This window comes from Cetorhinus maximus, chromosome 9 (assembly GCF_964194155.1).
Source record: "Cetorhinus maximus chromosome 9, sCetMax3.hap1.1, whole genome shotgun sequence".
Lineage (NCBI taxonomy): Eukaryota > Metazoa > Chordata > Chondrichthyes > Lamniformes > Cetorhinidae > Cetorhinus > Cetorhinus maximus.
Window position 1 is genome coordinate 40,242,805 of NC_135887.1, and position 24,599 is coordinate 40,267,403.

Here is a 24,599-nt window from a genome sequence, read left to right on the forward strand (position 1 = left end):
AAGTCTCCAATTCTCTCCACAGGAACCAAAGTGAAAAGAACCTCATTTTGAATTCATAAGGTAAAAATGCTTTGCTTGGTGTCTGGTTAAGTCTATGGGTTGCTGTTGCCTTAATGGAGATTAGTTTGGGAATTTGTTAAAAGTTATGATAGTAGTAATTGGTAGCCATGTGTATATATATTTAAACCTGTGTAAATTAATAAAATGTTTCATTTAGTTTAATGAAAAACCTCGAGAACTAGTGGCCTGATTCCTGAGTTTAGAGTCGCATCTCAAACATAACACTTAAAATTATAGGCTATGACAGTTGTTTAAAGTTTCCCACTGGAATTTTTAAATAACTCAGCTTTACCAACTGCATCGATCATAACAGGCTTGTACTATACAAATTTCTGGTACTGCATTGTTGCATTGCCTGTAAGGTCATTAACTCTTGATTGCTGTTTCCACTACCCATGGGTCTAATAGTTCAGGATCTGGCTCGTTGATAATTCCTATTTCCAGGTGACAGTGGCTGATAAACTGGTGTTAAACCCCTGTGAGACATCTGGGTTCTCCTCCTGCACATTGTCTCTAGTGGGCCCTGAAGGTAAATTGTTGGGTTCGCTTATCTTTGAATTTAGAACCTGACCATTTGATTCTTCATTGGGAAAATCCACACTGACTTCACTTTTATTTTCCTTGTGGTTTTCATAAGAGCTGCTCATTTTAGGGCATATTACCTTCCCTTTTTACTTTACTTTGTAGATGGGTTTTCCCATTCTACTGGCTCCATCTTGGCCACTTAAACCCTACTGGCTTTCCTTAAGCCTCCTTAATCCTTACTCGCCCTATAGCACCCTGTGGGATTTTTGGGACTTTCTCAGCCCCCTGCAGCTGTGCAGAATTTTGCTTGTTCCCCTCAGTTTCCCCAGTCTCCATGGGCTGCTCTAGGCCCTCTGGGCACAATACCTGACATCCTACCAAGTCATTGCCCAGCAGTAGGTCATCCTCCTGCGTTGGTAAGCTCAGAATGACCCCGACCATCACTACACTGCTGACTAACAGGTAGATTTTAACAAAGGGAACATTCAAGCATTTGCCTTTTTATTTAAACCAATACAGTGGTATTTGTTCTGCTTTTGGGTGGCATCTCTGCACCTTCATGGCTACAGAAACTATCTTGACTGCAGCATCTCCAGTTGGTCTTTTGGAAGGCCAACAACTTTCTCTTATCCAGAATTTCCACACTGAAAATAGAGTGGGCAGGCCCATGCTTGTTTGCCATCTTGATTCCTTCTTTTAAAAGTTGGAGACTGGTCTGTTTTTTCTTCCCCACTCTCCTTTTCTCACAAGCCTATTTTGGCTTTTTATACGTCCCTCCTATCTCCCCCTAGCCTGAAAGAGTTATCATTTCCAAGTTTACTTTAAGTTAGGGGTCCATGTGTTAATTCATAGTCATCTGCTATGATGACAGCTTGTCTAGCTTTAAAGACACTTTGTTCCTTTGCATGGGTTTTTATGGGAAGGGTTGTGAGTTTTGAGCTCCTCAAGGAGACTCACATCTATGAGGCTTTCATATGTGGAATCTATTTTAAGCGCCCGTATCCATTGGTCAAAAGCAAGTTGCTTAACCCTTTTGAACTGGGTACAAGTTTGCTCAGGCCACTTCCAGGAAGTTTGGACTTCTTGGTGGTATGCCTCTGCTACCAGGTTGTATGCGCTCAGGATAGCATTTTTGGTCATCCCACAGTTTGCTGAACTCTTGTTGGAGAATAGGGAATAACTCTCATGGGCTTTTCCTGTTTAATCTGTTTTGCAGTAGAAGGTACCAAGCTTCCGCTGGCCACTTCAACCTTGCAAGATTTTCAAATGAGACAAAAAATGCTTCTGCATCCACTTCATTAAATCTGGGTACCAACAGTGAGTACTTCAAGAACTCAGTGCTCAGTCCTGAACTAGGATCATTTCCCTCACTAGTGGTGTCTTCACTTGGTATACTGGGTTCCTTACTCAGTTCTAGTTGCCTTAATTCTCTTTCTTGCTTTTCCCTCTGGAAGGGTCTTTCTCTCTCCCTTTCGTAGAATTCTCTTTCTTCCTTTCTTTCTTGCCTTTCCCTATCCCTTTCATTTTCTTTGAATTCTCTTTCCTCCTTTTCCTTTCTCTCCTGCCTTTCCCTTTCTTTTTCTCTGGCTTGGTAGTCTACCTCTAGTTTCTCCTGCTCCAGTAGTATCTTTGTTAATGCTAGCCTGATTCCATGCCTGCCTCCTGTTCTTCAGGTTCAATTGCAAAATGGGCGGCCAAAAGTTTGAGGAATTTGACCAATAAAATCCAAATTTAGATAATGTTCCAAAATTTGTCAACGTCAACAGTCAATTGGAAATAATTAGTTGGCAAAATAGGGTGTGGCTAGCACTGTTCCCTCTGCCTCTGGTAGTTTGTAAACAGTCCATACTAATGGAAATTCAAATCTTGTCTCCTTGCGTAGTGCTTGAGTGTAAGTGAAATGAGTTTTGGGTGTTTTAACTCAGTTTCCAGCAGACCATAGCTAAGGCTGATAACAGCTGCAATATCTCACCTCCAGCATGCAGATGAAATTCAATCAAGCATCAGTTCTGTAGGAAGATAAATGTTGATTTATAATCACTGACTTTTGTCCTACCCAAAATAAAACTTTGAGAGGCCAACTATTAACCTATATCCTAGGCTACGGCACAGGGATGTAAAATCACCAGATTAGAAGCAGGGAATGTGTTATTACATAAATTACATGTAATGGTGTAATAGGCTATTCAAATGAATGACAAAGCTGGTTGCATATCAACAGAAATGTCTTGCTTATCAACAGAAATGTATTATACACCAACTCTTGCCTGTTACCTGTATTTGTATCTTATTGCCTTTTTTTGGTATGTTATCCTTTTGTGCTCATCGCTGTGAAGAATGTCAGTGTTGAAGACTGAATTACTGTCCCACTTCTCACACCAGTGGCAATGGCTCCCACATCAAGATTGTGTTAAAACTACCGAGGAGTTCTCATTCCCTTCTGTCCCAACAAATATTCACAAACTCAACTTCAGGAAAACACCCTTAGGCCTCACAGACCTCTCCATCCACCCCCTGTATTCCATGAGCCCGTTGTGCTTCTGGTGCCTGTCTGTTTGTTAGCCCCTAAACATTTTGAAATGGATGTGCCTATGGTCTGCGTGGACCTCACCCATCCCCACCTTGAGGTCATTAACATTGTTCAACATATATCCCCCGCACCCTCCCCCCAATCATGTGTCTGGGTGGAACCTTCCCCATTTGTAAGCCCCAGGACAGGCCTAGCCCTGCAGCCCCTTCTCCTTCCTGAGACCAGCTACCCCCTTCCCCAGTGGAGCCCTAGCCCTGCAGTCCATTAAAAGCCATCTCTGCCTTACCGCTGGACTTGCCTGTGACCCCCCTGAAAGCGATCTGGTGCTACTTGTGAAGCCTGGCACTGATTCCTGTGAGTGATGCAAGGCAGGCAAACCAGCCTCGAAGTGATAAGCGAAGTGCAGGTCACTAGGTGCACGAATTTTATGCACTGTTGTGAAATACAGCATTCTAATTGCATGCTGACATGGTCTGATAATCAGCGTGGGGGATTAATTCCAGTAAGCAGGACTTATAATGAGATGGAAATGTATTAAAACGACATTCCTGACATGCAGCAGCATGAAGCATGGTCCGCCATTGATGGGTGGAGTAGACAAATGCAAACTGGTTTTACACCAACATAAAACCAATTTTTGCAATCTTGTCATATTTTCCGCTACTGTCCGGCATGAAAGTCCAATAAAAATCAGTGGTATACTGACTCCCAGCCCGCCGCTCCCACCCTCCAGGATCATGCCACCACCAAACACATCTTTGCCTCCCCTATCCCTTTCAATTTTTCAAAGGAACTTTTCCCTCCACTGAACTCTGGTCGTGTCTATCTTTACCTCCAACATGTCCCTTTCACAAGGCACCTTCCATGCAAGCACAGGAGTTGAAACGTCTACCTTTTTACCACCTCCTTTGCCACTGTCCAGGGCCCAAATGCTTCTTCCAGGTGAAGTAGCAATTTACATGTACGTCTTTCAATCTAGTATACTATAATTGCTACTCACAATGCACATCTCCAAATTGGGCAGTCTAAACTCAAATAGGTTTATTGCTTTGCTGAACACTTCTATTTAGTCTGCAAGCATGACGCTGAACTCCAGGCACTTGTCATTTTAATTCTCTGCTCACTCCCATTCTATGTTCTCTGTCCTTGGCCCCATGAACTGTTCTAATGAAGCACAACAGAAGCTTGAAGAACAGCATCTTATCTCTTGATTATGCAGCCTTCAAGACTCAACACTGAGTTCAACAATTTCAGATCATAACTAATGCTACCATTTTTTCACACAGTCCCTTTTGGTAATGAGATTGCCGTTGGCATTTACAGCTCCTCTAGTCCCTTTTCTTGCTCCACTCTAACCCTTTTTGCCTTGTACCATTATCCCTATTGTCATTTAATCATTCCTGCCTTCCATCCTATATCAGACATTCCCTTTTGCTCCTTCTGCTTCCCCCCCCAGCTTTCTTTGCCTCTGTACTTGATTAAAACTTGTTACGTCTCTAACTTTTTCCAGTTCTGATAAAAGGTCATTGACCTGAAAATTTAATTCTGTTTTCTCTCCACAGATGCTGCCTGGCCAGCTCAGTATTTCCAGTATTTTCTTTTTATATTTCAGGTTTCCAGCATCTGCAGTATTTTGTTTTCAGTTAGAAAAATTTGCTGATAGCGTAGAGTTGTGTAGAAACTAACATTCTGAACCTGCATCATTCCATCACATAGTATTGAAATCAATGATTCAATTCAATTACCTCAAGAGCTTTGCTGTTTCTAAATTCAATACACTGCCAACCTGATATGCTGACTGTTGCGACAGTGGGACAGAAAGCAATAAAACGAGAACTTGCTTCAGGTACAAAGAGTGAAAATTTGTATTTTCTTTATTTACAGAAATTCTGCTCCAAACAAAACAGATTCAAACTCAGTCCTGAGCAACAAATTCCACTGGTCCTTTTCCTGATGGCTGGAACCTAATGGCAAGGGATATCGTATTCACTTTATGTACAAACAATGTAGAGTTAAAGTGAAGTCACAAATATTCCTGAGCCTACAAAGGAGATCCAGAAACACACAAAGCCAAAGGCAACATTAGTTTGTTGCAGTTTTATTCTTTCTTTATACACACAGCCTCTAATGCGCCCTGTGCATCATCAATCTGCTGCTGCAATCTCTCTCGCATCGCTTCATTTGTTGCTTTCTTTAGCCTGCCTTCCATCTCTTCAATAACCGCACGGTATCCCACCACGTTGTGGAAGACCCGGATTGCACGGTCACCACACGAAACTAAAAACCTACTGTTGATGTCAAATGCCAAGTCAGCAATCTCCTCCCCGTGCACATTTAAAAACTCTTCCTCCTGCTTGCCTGTCTTGGCGCTATGCACTGTGATGTTGAAGCCACTGGAGATAGCTACCACCCTAGCATCAGGAGAAAGAGCGATTCGGCAGGGATCGGAGACATTGCATTTCATAGTGTACAGCAAGTAGGGGTCCTGCTGCTGTTTGTACTCAACATCAGTGTCCCACAGCTTCCAGGTGCCATCTTTAGAAACTGTTGCCATTCTGTTCAGGAAACAAATTAGATAAATAATGTTCCAATAATTATCCATGCCTGTAAATTCTGTTTTCTAAAAAATCACAACCCACAGAAAACTAGATTCTGTAGCTTCGACAACTTGCAACCAATTAATAATTTAAATTAGTAAGTTATTCTGAACCCACGAGTTAATGATTTATCCCAGCTAACCAATTAATAACTCACTAGCAACTCACCAGTTAAAATGTAGTACCTTTATCTTTCCCTCTTTTAGCTTTCGTTAATTCAAACACTAAAACCTAACTGAAAGCAGATGAGCTGCTCACAGGACTTTGCCAATTTTGCTCTCTAATTGCAAGAAGCAAATGGAGCAGTCAATTAGATACTATAACCACCCAATATACTAATATACATAGATTAACGACTGTGCTGGCATTACACAATGTACAAACTAAACAAAAGATAATCATCTGGTACAACAAAAATCACATTTTCATCCTTCCACTCACAGGGTTTAGTCTTTTTGTGATCTCAGGTTCTCTTGCCCAAATCAAAAAGAGAACCAGAGCCTAGGGGCTATAACCTAATCTACTTGGTCTATATCAACAGATATTTGTTCAATTAGACAACAGATTGTTTGGGCCCGAAATCAATATTCAAATATGATGCCAAAATTCAAAAAGGGGAACAAGGCAAAACTAGAAAGTTATAGAACCATTAGTTTGAGTTTGGTTTTCGGAAAGTTTTTAAAAGGGATCGTTAGTGGTCCTCTGTGTGTGTGCTATGACTGAAAGAAGTTGTTAGAGACTCTCAACATGTCTTCTGGTAAATGAAGCCATGTCTTATTAAACTGTAGAATTGTTTGATGAAGATTTTAGGTCGGTGGATGTAGATAGCTCAGTTGGCATTGTATGCTTACATTTTCAAAAAGCTTTTGATGAAGTGCCACACAATACACCACTAAATAAGATGTAGTTCTGTGAGACTGGCAGGCAGATCTTGGGGTAGATAGAAAAAATTGATCATATCCTCCTAGATAGAAAGTTGTTATTGTTGAGTGGCTCTGTGTGGTGACTGAATCGCATAGAAATCAGTCTTGGGACAACTGCTCTTCACCATCTTTATTATCTGGACAATAGCAATGGAAAAACTATCTGCAAGCTTGCAGAAGATCCAAACATTAGTGTAAATGTTAAACCTTAGATGAGAAAAAAAAACAATGACAATCCAATCCAATACAATGGGCCCACATCTGGTGAAAGTAATTTAGCATGGATAAATGTAGTATCATGGCGGGTGGGGGAAGGGGTGTGAAGGGACGTAAATGAACAGCAAGCACATGTACATTATGGAGGATTCAGAGCTTAAGGCTGTTATGTGGAAAAGGAACCTAGTTGTTATATTAAGTTCATAATGAGTGTCACAAACATAAGAGATTACATTGCTAGATCTGATGCAGAACAAAAAGCAAAAGCCCTTATAAATGTCCTCATTAAAATAGTGCATCTAAATTTGGTCCCTTCAGATGGGAGCTGATCTAGAGGCTCTGAAAAAGGCTCAAAGGAGGACATTTAGTTACAGCTATCAGTATATTCAGATGGTTCTTTTTATTTTAGAAAGGTCTAGACTGCAAGGATATTTGTTAGAGATCTTTAAATTAATGAAGGAACAGAAGCTGTCCTTGCGAACAAATTATTAGAATTATATTGGGTTAAGAGGACAAGGGGAAATGCATACAAGTTACATCACACAGATCCAGGTTAGCTGTCAGAAAGTGTTCTATTTACAGAGGGTCACGACCTCTGGAATAAGTTACCAGCAGTGAGTACAGTTTTGCTACAGGGACTCAAAGGCAGCTTGATTTCTAACTTTGACTGATATTGCAGCTTACAGGAGGTAGGTGGAGCATTTGGCGATAAATCTGATAGTCACCGGTCTCCTGTTTTGATCGCCTCAGGGGAATCAGAGATGAATTTCTCAGAATTTTTCCCTGAAATGGTCTAGGATTTTTTTCTGTGTTGGTCTGGTGGTTGGGAGGCCATGGTGTTCTTGATGTTCAACTGCTCCATGACGACATGGGACAAGATCCTACCTTTGTGAAAAACGTATTAAAAAAAACTGATCTTGATAGTAATTTTGTTTCTCTGTGAACTCTGGCTCTCTTAGTCCATGCAACATTAAATCTCGCTGTCGCAATGGTTTGAAAGATGTTGTTGACTGCATATAAATAAAACACTGAAATCAGTGGGATGGATGCTTTTTAAACAATACATGCTACTTAGGTACCGTATGTAGGGTGATCGTACAATAGGGTCTCACCTTCTGGAGTCATTGGAGAAAGCAAACGAGTAAATACCAGCTGAATGACCCTTTAGATCAAAAGCCCTCATCACTTCCCGGAATGTGCCCGATTTGGTAAAACAGACTTCCCAAACTTTCACATCTGGTGTAAAGCCACATGAAGCCACAAACCTGCAGAAATGGAAATGAACCATGATCCATCAAATGATGTTTTTAAAAGCCATACAATCTGATTGTGACATAACCTTTGCTTACAGCACCTGATAAACAGTGAAGATTGACAACAATGTGAAGCTACCTCTCAAACACTGGCTGCAAAGTGGCATTTGCTCAGTCCCAATACAGCTTTCTGTGTTGGCCTTCCCTCTCTTTACTACACCAGTGTATATGGTATTCCTGCTGGGTTTGGGTTATTTAATGCCAAAGTGAATGACACTGACCTTCCACAAGGAGACACTATGGCGTATGCATTGTTCATCTGGTTAGTGTTAATTGTAGCCAGAACCTCTCCTTTCAGGTCCCAGATCAGGATGGTAGTGTCATTTGACGCAGACATAATGAACTTTCCTAGAATTAAGATTAAAATAGACACATAGTTAACATATTTTGCTCTGTACAGAGTATTTATAGTTGACAGTCCTACTGCAGCAAGGAGAAAGTCCCACTGCGTCTCTGGCATGTAATTATGCCTTAAAAATACTAGTCATGCAAAGGCCAAGTTCCACCCCTTGGCACTAGTTTGCATCTACAATTTCCTAATGTAATAAGTGTATGATTTCAGTCATGCCACCAGAAGGCACTGACAATACTTCTCCATACACTGTGGCGAGTGGAGCATGGCAAGTCACACCAGATCATGGTCACAGTTTGGGATTTTTTGACTATTTTAATACAAAGGATTTTGGGGGAAAATTTTACTTTAAATGCTGTGCTTAGTAAAGCATAATGCATGCAAGTTAATACAGGGATTTTGAGATGATAGATAGATACAGTGTAAATGAATTAGCTTTGATTCATTCCCAGACCAGATAATAAAACAATTCAGTGACTTGTCTTCATAACTGATAAACATCTCATACCCATGAATTGGGAGCTTTCAATCTCTTCTGACTGAATAACCAAAAATAAAGCAGATTTATAGATACCAAAGAGGCAGACCAGCTTTTCTAACTGGTAATGGTACCAGCCAAAGAAAATGAACAGTACTCGACACTGGGTCAACCTTCCAACCAAAAGGAGTGAATCAAATGCTGGACGAACTCCACGCCCAGAGAAGCGAACCACTAACACTGGATGAACCCTGACCAAAGGCATTGACCCGCACCTGTTTCCGCAATTCCGATGTTCACAATGGGAGCTTTGTGCTTCTTCGGGAAGTCTTCAGGCGCGGCGGTGAATGCGAATGAACCATCATCCTTTTTGATCATTTTGAAAACACGGATTGTTTCTTCATTTGCCAGCCAAGTGATGAAGGCTCTGCAGTGACAGAATTAAAAACAAAACTAAATTAACAGGCTGCTGGTATCTTAAATGCTACAGAACCAATATTCAGGGGTGGCTCAAAACAATAAGGTTCAGACACAGTGAAGGTTCAGAGCTAGCTGGAGTTACAGTCACGAGCAGTAGCATGGAAGCTGGCAAATTACTTATTTTTTTCACCGAATCTGCAACTCAGACCCAGCTAATTGGCAACTGAGATTCTGTTCGCTGTACCCGAACAGTGAAATAATTTTCTTCCAATAACATATAAATGCTAAAAGCAATGTCAAATGGGGTATTCAAAAATAAGCAATAATCAAAGACCAAAATCTTAAAAACTCATCAACATGATTGACCGGTGAGTATTGTAGTTTTGTTTCCCTTTCTCCAAAGTTATGAAGTTAGTATAATGAACTGGAAAATTGAAAATTACATTTTTTTTTAAAAGAGATAAGGATTTAAGTAAACCTTTTAGTTAACTTCCCTATATTTAAGTGACGTCTGCAGAAGGGAAGTGAGTTGCAGGTGAGTCTTTTTTTTAAGTAGTATGTTTTATTATCCAATGGACAGAGTAATGGCAGGGCAGTTATAACCTCTCCAATGCACATCCTGTGCCATGTGTGAACTCTCAGATGCTCCCTGTGTCCTAGATAACCATATGTGCAGGAAGTGACATCAGCTGCAGCAACTTGAGCTCTGGGTTTCACTGCGGGACATCTGAGAGATTGAGAGCTTCATGAATAGCACATTTATAGATGTGATCGCCACGCAGCTAATGAATATGCGGGGAGAGAGGGAAGGGATGATCACCAAGGAGTCAAGAAGAAACAGGCAGGTGGTGCAGGAGGCCCCGGAATGCATCTCACTTGCCAACCAGTATGAAGTTCTGAATGCTGATGAAAGTGATGATTCATCTGGGGAGTGCAGCCAGAGCCAAGTCCATGTACAGGGCTCAGCTGTACAGGGGTGCACAAACAAGACTGGAAGAGCAATAGGTGTAGGGAATTCAATAGTTAGGGAAACAGACCGGCGATTCTGTGGCCACAGTTGTGAATCCAGGATGATATGTTGCCTCTCTGGTGCCAGGGTCAAGGGTTTGTATGGCTGCAGAGCAGCCCGAAAGTTTGGCGAGGTTTGGTGGGGGGGGGGGGGGGGAGCGTGGTGAACAGCCACCAGTCATGGTCCACATTAGTATCAATGGCATAGGAAGTAAGGGGGATGTGGTCCTGCAGTCAGAATTTAGGGCAGTAGGTTGGAAATTGGAAAGCAGGGCCTCAGAAGTAGTAATCTGTGGATTACGACCAGTACCACGCACAAGTCAGTATAGAAATAGGAGGATAAAGCGGATGACGCTTGGCTGGATAGATGGTGCAGGAGGGAGGGCTTTAGATTCCTGAGACATTGGGACCAGTTCTGAGGCAGATAGGACCTGTACAGGCCGGATGGGTTGCATCTAAACAAAGCTAGAACCAATTTCCTTGATTTGCTAGTGCTTCTGGGGAGGTTTAAACTAACTTGACAGAATTTGGGAACCAGGAGGTAACATTAGAGAGGAATACTAAGGTGCAAAGAATACTGGGAGAGACAGATAGCACCAGAGTAGGAAATAGTAGGGTATTGGGTGGGTTCAGCATAAGGGGGAAGTAATAAAATTCTAAATTAGGGTTACTGTGAATGCGTGAAGCATGGTAAATAAGATTGGTGAGCAGGCACAGACAACCAAATGGAAATATGATGTTGAGATGCTAACGGAGACCTGGCTCAAAGAAGGGCAGGACTGGGTATTAATTATTCCTGGATACAAGGTGCTCAAGAAAGATAGGAAAGGAAAGGGGAAGAAGTGGCCTATTGATAAAGGAGAAAATTGCAGTGCTGGAGAGAGAGGATGTCCGAGAGGGGTCAAGGACAGAATCTATTTGACTAAAGCTAAGGAACAAAAAAGGTGCACTTACGTTCTCAGTGTAGTCTGTAGGCCACCAATTAGTGGGAAAGATGTGGAAGGACAAGTTTGCAAGGAAGTTTCAGAGAGGTGCAATTTTATAGTAGTTATAAAGGGGGGCTTTAATTCTATGAATATAGACTGGGATAATAATAGTGTAAAGGGCAGAGAGTTCCTCGAGTGTGTTCAGGAGAATTCTCTACAGCAGTATGTTTCCAATCCAGACCTGGTTCTTGCGAATGAGGTAGGCTAAGAGTAGTGGAACATTTAGGGGATGGTGATCATTGTATCATAAGGTTTAGATTGGCTATGGAAAAGGACAGGAACAATCCAGAGTAAAAATAATGGGGCAAAGCCAACTTCAATGGGATATGAATGGTTCTAACCCAGATAAATTGGAATCAAAGGTTGGCAGTCAAGACTGTAACTGAGCAGTGGGTTATCTTTAAAGAAGAGATAGTTCGGCCACAGTCAAGGTAGATTCCCACGAAGGGGAAAGGTAGGGCAAACAAATTGAGAGCTCCCTGGCTGACAAAACAGATAGAAATTAAGATGAAGAAAAAAAATTGTGTTTATGAGAGACGTTATGTGGAGAAAACAACTAAGAATCAGGCTGAATATGGAAAGTTTAGAGGGGAATTAAGAAAACAAATAAGAGAAGCAAAGAGAAAGTATGAAAAGAGACCGGCAGCTAACATAAAAGAAAATCCAAAAGTCTTCTATAGGCATATAAATCGTAATACGGTGGTAAAAGGAGTGGGACTGATTATAGACCAAAAATGAGAATTATACATGGAGGTAGGGCACAGAGCTGAGATATTAAATGAATACTTTGCATCTGTCTTTATCAAGGAAGATGAGGCTGCACAGGTCAAGGTGAAAGAGGTGGTAGTTCAGACATTTGAAGGATTTAAAATTGATCAGGAGGAGGTATTGAAAAGGCTGCCTGTACTGAAAGTCAATAAGGCACCTGGGTCAAATGAGATGCATCCAAGGATACCAAGGGGAGCAAACGTGCAAATAGCAGAGGCACTGGCCATAATTTTCAAATCTTCGTTAGACTCAGGGGCGGTGCTAGAGGAGTGGAGAATTCCAAGTGTTACACCCTTGTTCAAAAAAGGGTAATATGGGAGAAAATTCATAGTCACTTGGGAGGAGGAGGAGGAGGAGGTGGTGGCACAGTGGTATTGTCATAGGCTAATAATCCAGAGACCCAGGGTACTGCTCTGAGGACCAGGGTTTGAATCCCACCATGGTGAAATTTGAATTCAATAAAAATCTGGAAATAAAATTCTAATGATGACCATGAAACCATTGTTGGTTGTCGTAAAAACTCATCTGGTTCACTAATGCCCCTTTAGGGAAGGAAATCTGTTGCGCTTACCTGGTCTGGCCTACATGCGACGCCAAACCCACAGCAATATGGTTGACTCTGAAATGGCCTAGCAAGCCACTCAGTTGTATCAAGCCTCTACAAAGTCTATAAGGAATGAAACTGGATGGACCACTTGGCATCGATAACAGCAAACTCAGCCCTGTTGACCCTCCAGACTCCTCCTTAGTAACATCTGGGGCCTTGTGCCACAATTGGGAGAGCTGCCTCACAGGCTAGGCAAGCAACAGGCTGACATTGTCATACTGATGGACTCCCTGCAGAGGGTGGCGGCACAGTGATATACAGTCGGGAGGGAGTTGCCCTGGGAGTCCTCAACATCGATTCCAGACCCCATGAAGTCTCATGGCATCAGGTCTAACATGGGCAAGGAAACCTCCTGCTGACTACCACGTACTGCCCTCCCTCAGCTGATGAATCAGTGCTCTTCCATGTTGAACACCACTTGGAGGAAACACTGAGGGTGGCAAGATTGTGCTCTGGGTGGAGAACTTCAATGCCCATCACTAAGAGTGGCTCGGTAGCACTACCACAGACTGAGCTGGCCAAGTCCTAAAGGACATAGCTGCTAGACTGGGTCTGCAGCAGATGGTGAGGGAACCAACAAGAGGGAAAAACTTACTTGACCTTATTCTTACCAACCTGCCTGCCACAGATGCATCTGTCCATGACAATATCGGTAGGGATGACCACCACACAGTCCTTGTGGAGACGAAGTCCCAACTTCACGCTGAAGATACTTACCATCTTGCTAAACGGGATAGGTTTCGAAAAAATCTAGCAACTCAAGACTGGGCAACCATGAGGCACTGTGGGCCATCAGCAGCAGCAAAATTGTACTCAATCACAATCTGTAACCTCATGGCTCATCATATACCCCACTCTACCATTGCCAAGCCAGGGGATCAACCCTGGTTCAATGAAGAGTACAGGTGGGCATGCCAGGAGCAGCACCAGGCACACCTGAGGTGTCAACCTGGGGAAGCTACAACACAGGACTACTTGTGTGCCAAACAGCATAAGCAGCAAGTGATAGAGCTAAGCAATCCCACAACCAAAGGATCTAAGCTCTGCAGTCCTGCCACATCCAGTTGTGAATGGCGATGGACAATTAAACAACTCACTGGAGGGAGAGGGTCCACAAATACCCCTATCCTCAATGATGGAGGAACCCAGCACATCAATGCAAAAGATAAGGCTGAAGCATTCACAAGAATCTTCAGGCAGGAGTGCCTAGTGGATGATCCATCTCGGTTTCCTCCAGAAGTCCCTAGTAGGACAGATGCCAGTCTTCAGCCAATTCAATTCACTCCATGTGATATCAAGAAATGGCTGAAGGAACTGGATACTGCAAAGACTATGAGCCCTGACAATATTCCAGCAATAGTACTGAAGACTTGTGCTCCAGAACTTGCCGCGCCCCTAGCCAAGCTGTTCAACTACAGCTACAACACTGGGATCTACCCGGCAATTTGGAAAATTACCCAGGTATGTCCTGTACATAAAAAGCAGGACAAATCCAACTTGGCCAATTACTGCCCCATCAGTCTACTCTCCATCATCAGTAAAGTGCTGGAAGGGGTCATCAACAGTGCTAGCAAGCAGTACTTGCTCAGTAATAACCTGCTCACTGATGCTCAGTTTGGGTTCTGCCAGGGTCACTCAGCTTCAGACCTCATTACAGCCTTGGTTCAAACATGAGCAAAAGAGCTAAACTCCAGAGATGAGGTGAGAAGAGAATGACTGCCCTTGACATCAAGACAGCGTTTGACCGAATGTGGCATCAAGAAGCACGAGCAAAACTGGAGTCAATGGGAATCAGGAGGAAAACTCCCACTGGTTGGAGTCATATCTAGCACAAAGGAAGATGGTTGTAGTTATTGGAGGTCAATCATTTCAGTTCCAGGACATCTCTGCGATAATTCCTCAGTGTCCTAGGCCCAACCATCTTCAGCTGCTTCATCAATGGCCTGCCTTCCATCATGAGGTCAGAAGCGGGGATGTTTGCTGATGATTGCACAATGTTCAGCACCATTTGCAACTCCTCAGATGCTGAAGCAGCCCATGTCCAAATACAGCAAGACCTGAACAATATCCAGGCTTGGGTTGACAAGTGGCAAGTAACATTCAAGCCACAGAAGTGCCAGGCAATGACCATCTCCAAAAAGGGTGAATCTAACCATCACCCCTGGATGTTCAGTGGCATTACCAACACTGAATCCCCCACTATCAACATCCTGGGGCTTACCATTGACCAGAAACTGAATTGGACCAGCCATATAATTACTGTGGCTACAAGAGCAGGTCAGAGGCTAGGAATCCCGTGGCGAGTAGCTCATCTCCTGACTCCCAAAGCCTGTCCACCATCTATAAGATACAAATCAGGAGAGTGATGGAATAATCTCCACTTGCCTGGATGAGCGCAGCTCAAACAACATTCAAGAAGCTTGATACCATCCAGGACAAAGCAGCCCACTTGATTGGCACCACATTTACTCCCTCCACCACCGACAAACAATGACAACAGTGTGTACCATCTACAAGATGCACTGCAGAAACTCACCAAAGCTCCTTAAGCAGCACCTTCCAAACCCACGACCACTACCATCTAGAAGGGCAAGGGCAGCAGATACTTGGGAATACCACCACCTGGAAGTTCCCCTCTAAGCCACTCACCATCCTGGCTTGGAACTATATTGCCTTTGCTTCACTGCTGCTGGATCAAAATCCTGGAACTGCCTCCCTAACAACACTGTGGGTGTACCTACACCACAGGGACTGGAGGGGTTCAAGAAGACAGCTCACCATCACCTTCTCAAGGGCAATTAGGGATGAGCAATAAATGCTGGCCTAGTCAGCAACGCCCACATCCAATGAATGAATTAAATAAAAACTTGGGCAAATGCAGGTTAATTAAGGAAAGCCTGTATGAATTTGTTAAGTGCAAATTGTGTTTAACTAACTTGCCTGACTTTTTTTTAAAAAGGCAAAATACTGCGGTTGCTGGAAATCTGAAACAAAAACAAAAAATGCTGGAAAAACTCAGCAGGTCTGACAGCATCTGTGGAGAGAAAGACAGAGTTAACATTTCAAGTCCGTATGACTCTGGACTTGAAACATTAACTCTGTCTTTCTCTCCACAGATGCTGTCAGACCTACTGAGTTTTTCTAGCATTTTTTGTTTTTGCTTGACTTTTTGATGAGTTAACAGAGGGTTGATAAGGATAATGCTGTTGTTGTGATGTACATGGACTTCTAAAAGGCATTTGATAAAATGCCGCACAACAGATGTGAGCAACATTAGAGCTCATGGAATATAAGGGACAGCAGCAACATAGATACAAAATTGACTGAGTAACAGGAAACAGAGACTTGTGGTGAACTGTTGTTTTTTTGGGCTGGAGGAAGGTTTATAGTGGATCTCCTCAGAGGTCAGTTTCAGGACCCTGCTCTTCCTGATACACATTAACTACCTAGACCTTGGTGTACAAGACACAATTTTAAAATCTGAGGATGATACAAAACTTGGAAGTATTGTGAACTGTGAGGAGGATAGTGTAGAACTTCAAAAGGACAAAGTCAGGGTGGTGGAATGGGCAGACAGGTGGCAGATTAAATTTAGTGCAGAGAAGTGTGAAGTGATTCATTTTGGTAGGAAGAACGCAGAAAGACAACATAAAATAAAGGATACAATTCTGAAGCGGGTGCAGGAGTAGAGGCAACTGGGTGCATACGTGCATAAATCATTGAAGGTGGCAGGACAAGTTGAGAGTGATTAATAAAGTATACGGCATCCTGGGCTTTATCAATAGGAGCATAGAGCACAAATGCAAATAAGTTATGTTAAACATATATGAAACACTGGTCCAGCATCAACTAGAGTATTATGTCCCAATCTGGACCACAAACTTTGGGGAAGATATGAAAGCATTAGAGAGGGTGCAGAAAAGATTCACAAGAATGGTTCCAGGGATGAGGAGGCATTCAGTTATGAAGTTAGATTGGAGAAGTTGGAACTGTTCACCTTGGAGAAAAGAAGGTTGAGAGAAGATTTGAAAGAGGTATTCAAAACCACGAGTGGTCTGGACAGAGTAGACAAGGAGAAACTGTTCACATTGGTGGAAGTGCCAAAAACCAAAGGGCACAAATTTAGGTAATTGGCAAAAGAAGAAATGGCAACATGAGGAAAAATGTATTAAACAGTGAGAGGTTAGGATCTGGAATGCACTGCCTGAGATTGTGGTGCAAGCAGGTTCAATCAAGACATTCAAGAGGAACTTGGATTAATCTCTGAAAAGGAAGAATGTAGAGTCACAGGGAGAAGGTATGAGAGTGGCTCTCGGAAAGCTGTTCCTTCAGAGAGCCAGCACAGACATGACAGGCCAAATGGCCTTCTTCTGTGCCATAACCATTCTATGATTCTATGTTTAAATAGATCACATTTTACCTGGAGTCAGGGCTGAAGCACACATGCGTGGCGTGATCAAGCTCAACATTAGTTCGCACACAACGATGGTCATGCTCAAGGAAGTCTTTTGTACTCCAAATTCGCACAGTACGGTCATCAGCACAGGAAGCCAGGTATTTCCCATTACTACTGAAATCCAGACAGCTGATATTCCCACTGTGATTCTTTAAAACAAAATAACAATTCAATCAAAACCCTTTTTCAGTCACTGATAATACATCACTCATCTTTACTAAGGTTTTTGTCACATTTCAGGATTTTCTGATAGTACTTTTTGCACAGAAACGATTTGGAAAAAGTGTTATTCTTAACATGCTTTAAATGCATAGTGTAATTTTAACAAAAGGATCTGAGATGATAAGTAATTAAGTTGCCAATAAAGCAGCTTTGGTGACAATTTCTCAGATTGTAAATAATAAGTAATTTGCTAAATTTTCTCAGTAATCAAAAAACAACTCATGCCTATTGTGTTGGGGAGTCACTGATGCTGGACATTTAGGAGATCGAGTGGATCTTTTCTCTAGTTGTGAGCAGCAGGCGTTAAAACAGAAATAGACACAAACAGTAGGTTTGAAAACTGGAAAAGCCATGAAGGCAGTCAGGCTGTTTAGAGAGTTTTTGCTGAGTTAGAAACGCTGAGGATAGTTCAAAGCCATCTTGATTTGAGTCAAGTAGGATGGCCCATTAAAATAAAAGCAAAAAACTGCAGATGCTGGAAATCCAAAACAAAAATAAAAATACCTGGAAAAACTCAGCAGGTCTGACAGCGTCTGCGGAGAGGAACACAATTAACGTTTCGAGTCCGTATGACTCTTCAACAGAACCAAGGAAAAATAGAAGAGTTCGCCGAGCGGCTTCTCGCTCTGGCTGGAGCTGTCAGCCAGCTGCCTGGCTCCACCTATCACTGGCCCTCTATCCAGCTCTACTTGTCCCACCCCCCCCTTAAACCAGCTTATATTTCACCTCTCTTCTATTTTTCCTTGGTTCTGTTGAAGAGTCATACGGACTCGAAACGTTAACTGTGTTCCTCTCCGCAGATGCTGTCAGATCTGCTGAGTTTTTCCAGGTATTTTTATTTTTGTTTAGGATGGCCCACTATGTGGGTAGTATAACATGTTTTTGTTCCTGTGCAAATGTAAGCTATACAGATTGAATTAAGTGCTGTTCTGCATGTTTATCTTACTGTGAAATAAAGCAGCTCATTTTTGTGTGGCACCAAGTGTTCATTTGCTTCACCTTCGGATAATTTGAAGTAGTACACATGCGAATCACACGAATACCATGTCCAGATCACAAGGGGCTATTATTGTCACACCAGGGGTTACACTATCATGCAAACAGATAAGAGAGACAGAGAGAGAGTAGTGTGAGTCAACTCCCATAAAAGTTAAGATGTCCAGACTGCTTATGGTAGAAACTTAACGCCAGAAAGATATTTACAGCAGGCCTAAATGTACAACAATTTTGCTGGTTAAAAGTACATGGCCGGTACCACTGTGAAGCTTTTTGTAATGGCTATCACCAACAGGTCTGGCACAGAGTTCCTCCAGTATCATTACCAACAAGAAGTGGATCATAGGAATTCATCATTGAAAAATGCAGACCTATAGATGATACCTCCAGTATCACCAGTAGGTGTTGGTTCTGAGTTCCACATTTAATATCAGAGACAGACTGACCCACATATGCAGGGATCAGTGACAATACAGGGGGGAACTCAAAGGCCAGCATCTATTAGTGAAGGAAGAATTACACAAGCTAGTGCTCACTGCTGACTGAACAGGGAGATGCTCACAAAGCCCAGTGGCTAGATGGAGAAGGTCTCAAACAGCTAGCATTTATCACTGACCAGGTGGGAAGAATATACAAATCCAGCACTTATTCATGATCAGGCAGGGCAAAATTATATGTGGCCAGTGCCTGACAGTGTATGAGGATAACCTCATAGGATTGGCATCCACCAGAGATTTGAATGGGAGGAACTCACAGAAGTCATCAATGTCAGACAGGAAGGAGCCTCACCCAAAAACTGGTCTAAGATGATGGAGGGGAATCCTATTTTGTTCTTTTGCCATAGTTACATCAAAATTGTGCCAGAGGGTCAGAGAAAGCTTTCCAGTGATGGGCTTTTCAGCAAGGAGCTCTGAAGAATGGATGCTGACATGGATTATTAATTTTTCAAACCAAGATGTAGAGCAGCTGCACGAACAAAGCATCCTGCTTAGCACTGGCTGTTACATAAAATAAAAACAGAAAATGCTGGAAATACTCAGCAGGTCAGACAGCATCTGTGGAGATAGAATAGAGTTAACGTTAACCAGCAAAAAAAAACATGAAACAAAATGAGGCAGAGGTTAGGATCCAAAACTGTTGAGCTTAATTTTGAGTCCAGAATGCTATAGAGTGCTGAGTCAAAAGATGATGTGCTGTTCCTCTAGCTTGCATTGAGCTTCATTGGAACACTAGCAGGCCTTGGACAGAAAGATCAGAATGGGAGCAAAGTAGAGAATTAAAATGAAGAACAACAGGAAGCTCAGGGTCATGCTTATGGACTTAACAGAGGTGTTGCTTTTATTTCATGTTTTTTTTTTCGCTGGTTCGGTTATGTCTCCTTTCTTTATCCCATCACATTGTATATGGATGACTGCCATGTAGCCATTCACATCTCATCTGGATACATCATGTTTCTTCACTATAACCATTACCACTTCTTTGGTAAAAGCAAAATACTGGGAATGTTGGAAATCTGAAATTAAAACAGAAAATGCTAGAAAAACATTAACTCAGCATCTTGGAGAGAAACAGAGTTAATGTTTCAGATCGTGATGACCCTTCATTGGAACTGAGGAAAGATAGAAATGGAACAGGTTTTCAGCAAATGGAAGGGAGGAGTGTGTGGAAGAACAAAAGAGAAGGTTTGTGGTAGGGTGGAGAGCAGGAGAGATAGGACAAAATGTTTCTTGGTACAAAAGCCAAAGGAAGTGATATAAAAACAGAAAATGCTGGAAAAACTCAGTAGGCCTGGCAGCATCTGTGGAGAGAGAAACAGAGTTAACGTTAACAGAGGTCTGAAGAAGAGTTTTATGGGCTCGAAATGTTAAATCTGTTTCTCTCTCCACAGATGCTGTCAGACCTGCTGAGTTTTTCCAGCATTTTCTGTTTTTATTTCAGATTTCCAACATCCCCAGTATTTTGCATTTGTATGCGATCTTACATGGGGATCAGAGTTCTAAAAACATTCTCAGCCACACAAAGGTGAAGAAGTCCAGAATGAATATTTGTTTTTCTTTATTATTACACCTCTGTGATAGGCCTTGGAATGTTTTTCTACATTAAAGACACCATATAAATTCGAGTTGTTGTTGAACTACAGAAATTACTGCTTTTCCCCATCTCAGGTACTGCTCTCGTGGCTCTGAAGCACATATTGCTGTGACAGATTTGCTCTACAATTTTAAAGTTCCTTACCTTTAGTGAAGTGGCCAGCAGTGGGTGGGCAAACACATGTTGCTGTGATTTTTCTTTACGTGGACGCTGCAACTTTTGCTTCCTTGATGCTGTGCTTCTGTCACTTACACCATTACTGTCTTTACTGTCCTCTGAACAAAACAACAAATGGCTTCAGTTCACAAACATTTTTAGAATCATTTAATCAAATATCTATCTATACCCGAAGTGTTCAACCATATGTGCCTTGTATCTGCTGATGGGCAGCAGCTCGGGAGAGGGGCACAGGTAGCAGCTAGAGAAGGGAGCATGAACAAAGACATTACACCTGCAACTGACTTTGACCAACACATGTATATGAACAGATTAAATATGATGTGGGATTTCTACAGGCAAAAAGATGAACAAAACCTTGCCTCATATCACATTTTCTATAATGATAACATCACCACATATATTACTTTGACACATGATAAAGCTGTCACTCATTTGGATTTCTAGTACTCTGTTATCGATGTTTAGCATCCTAAGTGCTCAATGGATTAAACACTGACTGTTGGTAGTGAGTCATACAGAGGAAGAGGGTCTCAGAATCAACCCCTAGGGCTTTAGCATTTCCCAAGAGCCTGGGTTTGGAGTTTAAACGTTTGCCTTGAACAGTGACACTGTTATCTAAAAAAGGCATCCTGTCCTCTGGGCATGTGAGCTGTACAGAATTTCCAAGATGCATCAATAACATTCAAGCTGGCCAACTGATATTATGCTTTTCTTCCAAATGTAATAATATCAATTTGATTGTTTTTTATAGAAAATTTGAAGCTAAAGGACTACTTTTAAAAAGAGGTGAAATTAATATATATTTTTTAAAAAACACAACCTCATCTAATGCAGTCATATTTATGGCCTCTTCCACTCACTGCTAAGACACATCAGCAAGTTGCCAATGAGCCAAACTCTATACGGCACTTCAGATCTGCCAAGCTTCAGATTCCCACTCCATAGTGATTTCAGGCCAAAGCACCCCTCATTTCTTAAAACACTAACATGCCCAATGCAGTGCCACAAAACTCCAGGACCAAAGAGCAAAGGCTACAACCAATGCAGTTAAAGTACACTCCACCTACCTAGTACTGCTAGACACCCTGATAGTTAACTGCAATTAGCAAATTGCATAAAATCCTGTTGTGTAATGCTGCAGGTTAATGCCGATTGTTAATTGCTCCAAGTGTTGCTGCAGCCTCTTAAAAAAATGTTGCCTGCAACCACTTCACGACTTACCTATAAATTCCTATTATAAATCTTTACTTAAGCATTTCAATGTTGACATAAAAAGCATCAATCAAAATTGTAACACAGGAAGTAACATTAGTTAACATAATGTGGAAGTATATGTATGTCCACACCATGCTTTTGCTTCTACTACCTTAGTTGGTAGAAATAGTGCTGTGGAGATGGAGCGTTTCTTTTGGGGAAGAAGCAGTGCTGGGGTGTGCTGCAGGGAAAGGCACACTATGTGTCACCCTTCACTCAATGCTAATGGTCTATCCTCTCAGTCAGAAGGTCATGGGTTCAAATCTCAATCCAGGACTTGAGCACATATCTAGGCTAACAATTCTATGCTGTACTGAGGGAGTGCTGCATTACATGCCATCTCGCAGATGAAATCCCATCTCTGTTTTCAGGTGAGTGTAAAAGGTCCCATAGCACTATTCGGAACGTATCATGAGAGTTTTCCACATGTTTATTTCTCAACCAACAAAAATAAAAAGAGATTAACTTTTCTTCACAAAGTGATTAACACTTCCTAGCAGAGCAGTGGAGCTGAAAACACCAAAATTATGTAGCAACTAGCTATAAGAGGGGAGGGGGAGGCACAGAGAAAATTTTAAACGTATGAATTAGGAGGATTCTTCTAAATGTATTAATTAAGTCACACCTCATCCATCAGTATTGTGAGGTCCCATTGCTGTTTGTAGGTATTTGCTTTTGTGTAAAATGGTTGCCACATTTGCCAACAAAAAATTGGCTGAAGTGCTTTGGGATGGATGTAATAAGCACAATATAAACACAAGTTCTTTCCTTTCATAAAAGCAAAATCCACCTTTTAGCCTATTTCGATCCCTTCCCCCCACCCCACCCCCACTAGGGCTATCTGTCACTTGCTCGTCCTGCTTTCTACCCTTAATGTCACCATTAGCACATTCCTTAGCTAATATCAACCACTGTCAACACCCCTTTGTCCTTTTGTCTGAGATCTTTGGCAATCCCTTCTTTGCCTCCACCTATCACTGGCCCTCTATCAAACTCTACCTGTCCCACCTCCCTCAACCAGCTTATATTTCACCTAATTTCTATTTTTCCTTAGTTCTGATGAAAAGTCATACGGACTCGAAACGTTAACTGTATTCCTTTCCGCAGATGCTGTCAGACCTGCTGAGTTTTTCCAGCTATTTTTGTTTTTGTTTCTTTCCTTTCATACCAGACCCATCATCCTGAGTCACCTCAGTAAAGTACTAGGATGAGGGGTGACAGGGGAGCAGATACTGCTAGAAACACTTAACAGGCCAAGTAGCACTCCTGATGTTTCCAAGTAAATCCCTGGGGGATCCTAGGCTCGTATCCAGAGATTAGTTTGCTTATGATCAAATCTATGGAACAGGCTCCCTAGGGAGATGGTGGAAGCAGATAGATCAGTGACCCATTCAGGTTTAAATTAAATCAATATTTTCCCCATTCTGGGATGCAGTATATGAGCAATTTTAGACATGATACAGTAAGTGTAGGATGCTCAGCAAGAGAAGGTAGCTTTGAGCCAATAACTCCCAAAGCTCTCTATCACTAAAGTTTTCCATATGTCTGGGTCTGCTGTACACTAATTGTTATTGATGGTCAATATGTCCAGTATGGCTGTCTCCAGGTGGCCTTTGCTCTTTTCCCTCTGACATCTTATGAATGGAGCTGCCTCATAGCCCAGCCCACCCGGCCCGCCTGCCAATAGGAAGCGCTGACAGCTTCAAGGCGGCGGTGGCCGGTGCTCAGGACTCAGGCCGGCTCACACTCTCTTCTCCCCACACCCCGGCTCCTCACCCTCATTACTGTTGTCTTCCTGCGGTGCGGCCCTCCGCGATCCGGTCACCGCCGCTGAGATAAAGAAAATGAGCGCCCCGAGGAGCAGCGACACGGCGAGGACAGCAAACGGCTCCATGGGCCCGGGCTCCAAGGCAACGTCAGCACGCGTGGCAGGGCAGCATCGGCACGCACCTGACGTCAGTGCGTGCGTGACGTCGACGAGTAGATGGCGTGTCCGACGTCATCGCGCAGGCTGCGTGCCTTCAGGGCGGCAAATAGTTTGTGCAGAATCGTTGAAGTTAGGACTAAGTTCCACGTGCCAATTGCATCAAGAGCCAGTAGAAATCAGTCAGCAACTAACCTGGTCCTGCAAGTTTCCTTTAAACTCTGTCTTTGTTTTTTCAGCCTCCCTAATTTGGGGGCTGTGTTTATTTTGTCCCTCATTTTGTTAATTTAGTTTATTTGGTTGACTGAAAAGTGTTAACTGGGCACCAGCGGAGGGTCTTTACTGGTGCTGAATGCCTGTTCTGCTGAACAAGGCTGAGAGAGGGGTATTAGTTGCAGCATTGATCCCCAAGATGGCAGCAGTGGCATCAAATCAATGCTGCACGCTGATTGGTATCACAATCTGCCTGCTCTGTAAATTCTGGCCAAGGTCCCTCCGTGCACACTTATACCATCACCAAAAAAGTGCAGGCATCATGTGCAGCTTGCACCAGAAATGTGCTCACATGCTATGGATGCCAAGTTTGGAGGAAAGACAACATTTGTAACACAGAAAAGCTGGGCATAATAAAGCTGAATTTTGGGACCTAGTAAATTAATTAGAGGCACTGGTTGAAAGAGAAGTCAGTTATCA

General features: G+C 42.5%; 1 protein-coding gene across 1 annotated transcript; it reads right to left on the reverse strand.

Annotated features, from left to right (window-relative positions):
- Positions 1-4,964: 4,964 nt before the first annotated feature.
- tbl2 (transducin beta like 2) lies at positions 4,965-23,928 on the reverse strand. The gene is made up of 7 exons (XM_078548574.1): positions 23,759-23,928; positions 20,693-20,823; positions 17,204-17,388; positions 9,270-9,421; positions 8,386-8,512; positions 7,964-8,116; positions 4,965-5,670 (listed from the first exon to the last, which is right to left on the reverse strand). Exons 1-7 carry the CDS (start codon positions 23,874-23,876, stop codon positions 5,214-5,216), a joined length of 1,323 nt encoding a protein of 440 aa, XP_078404700.1. The 5' UTR covers positions 23,877-23,928; the 3' UTR covers positions 4,965-5,213.
- Positions 23,929-24,599: the final 671 nt, after the last annotated feature.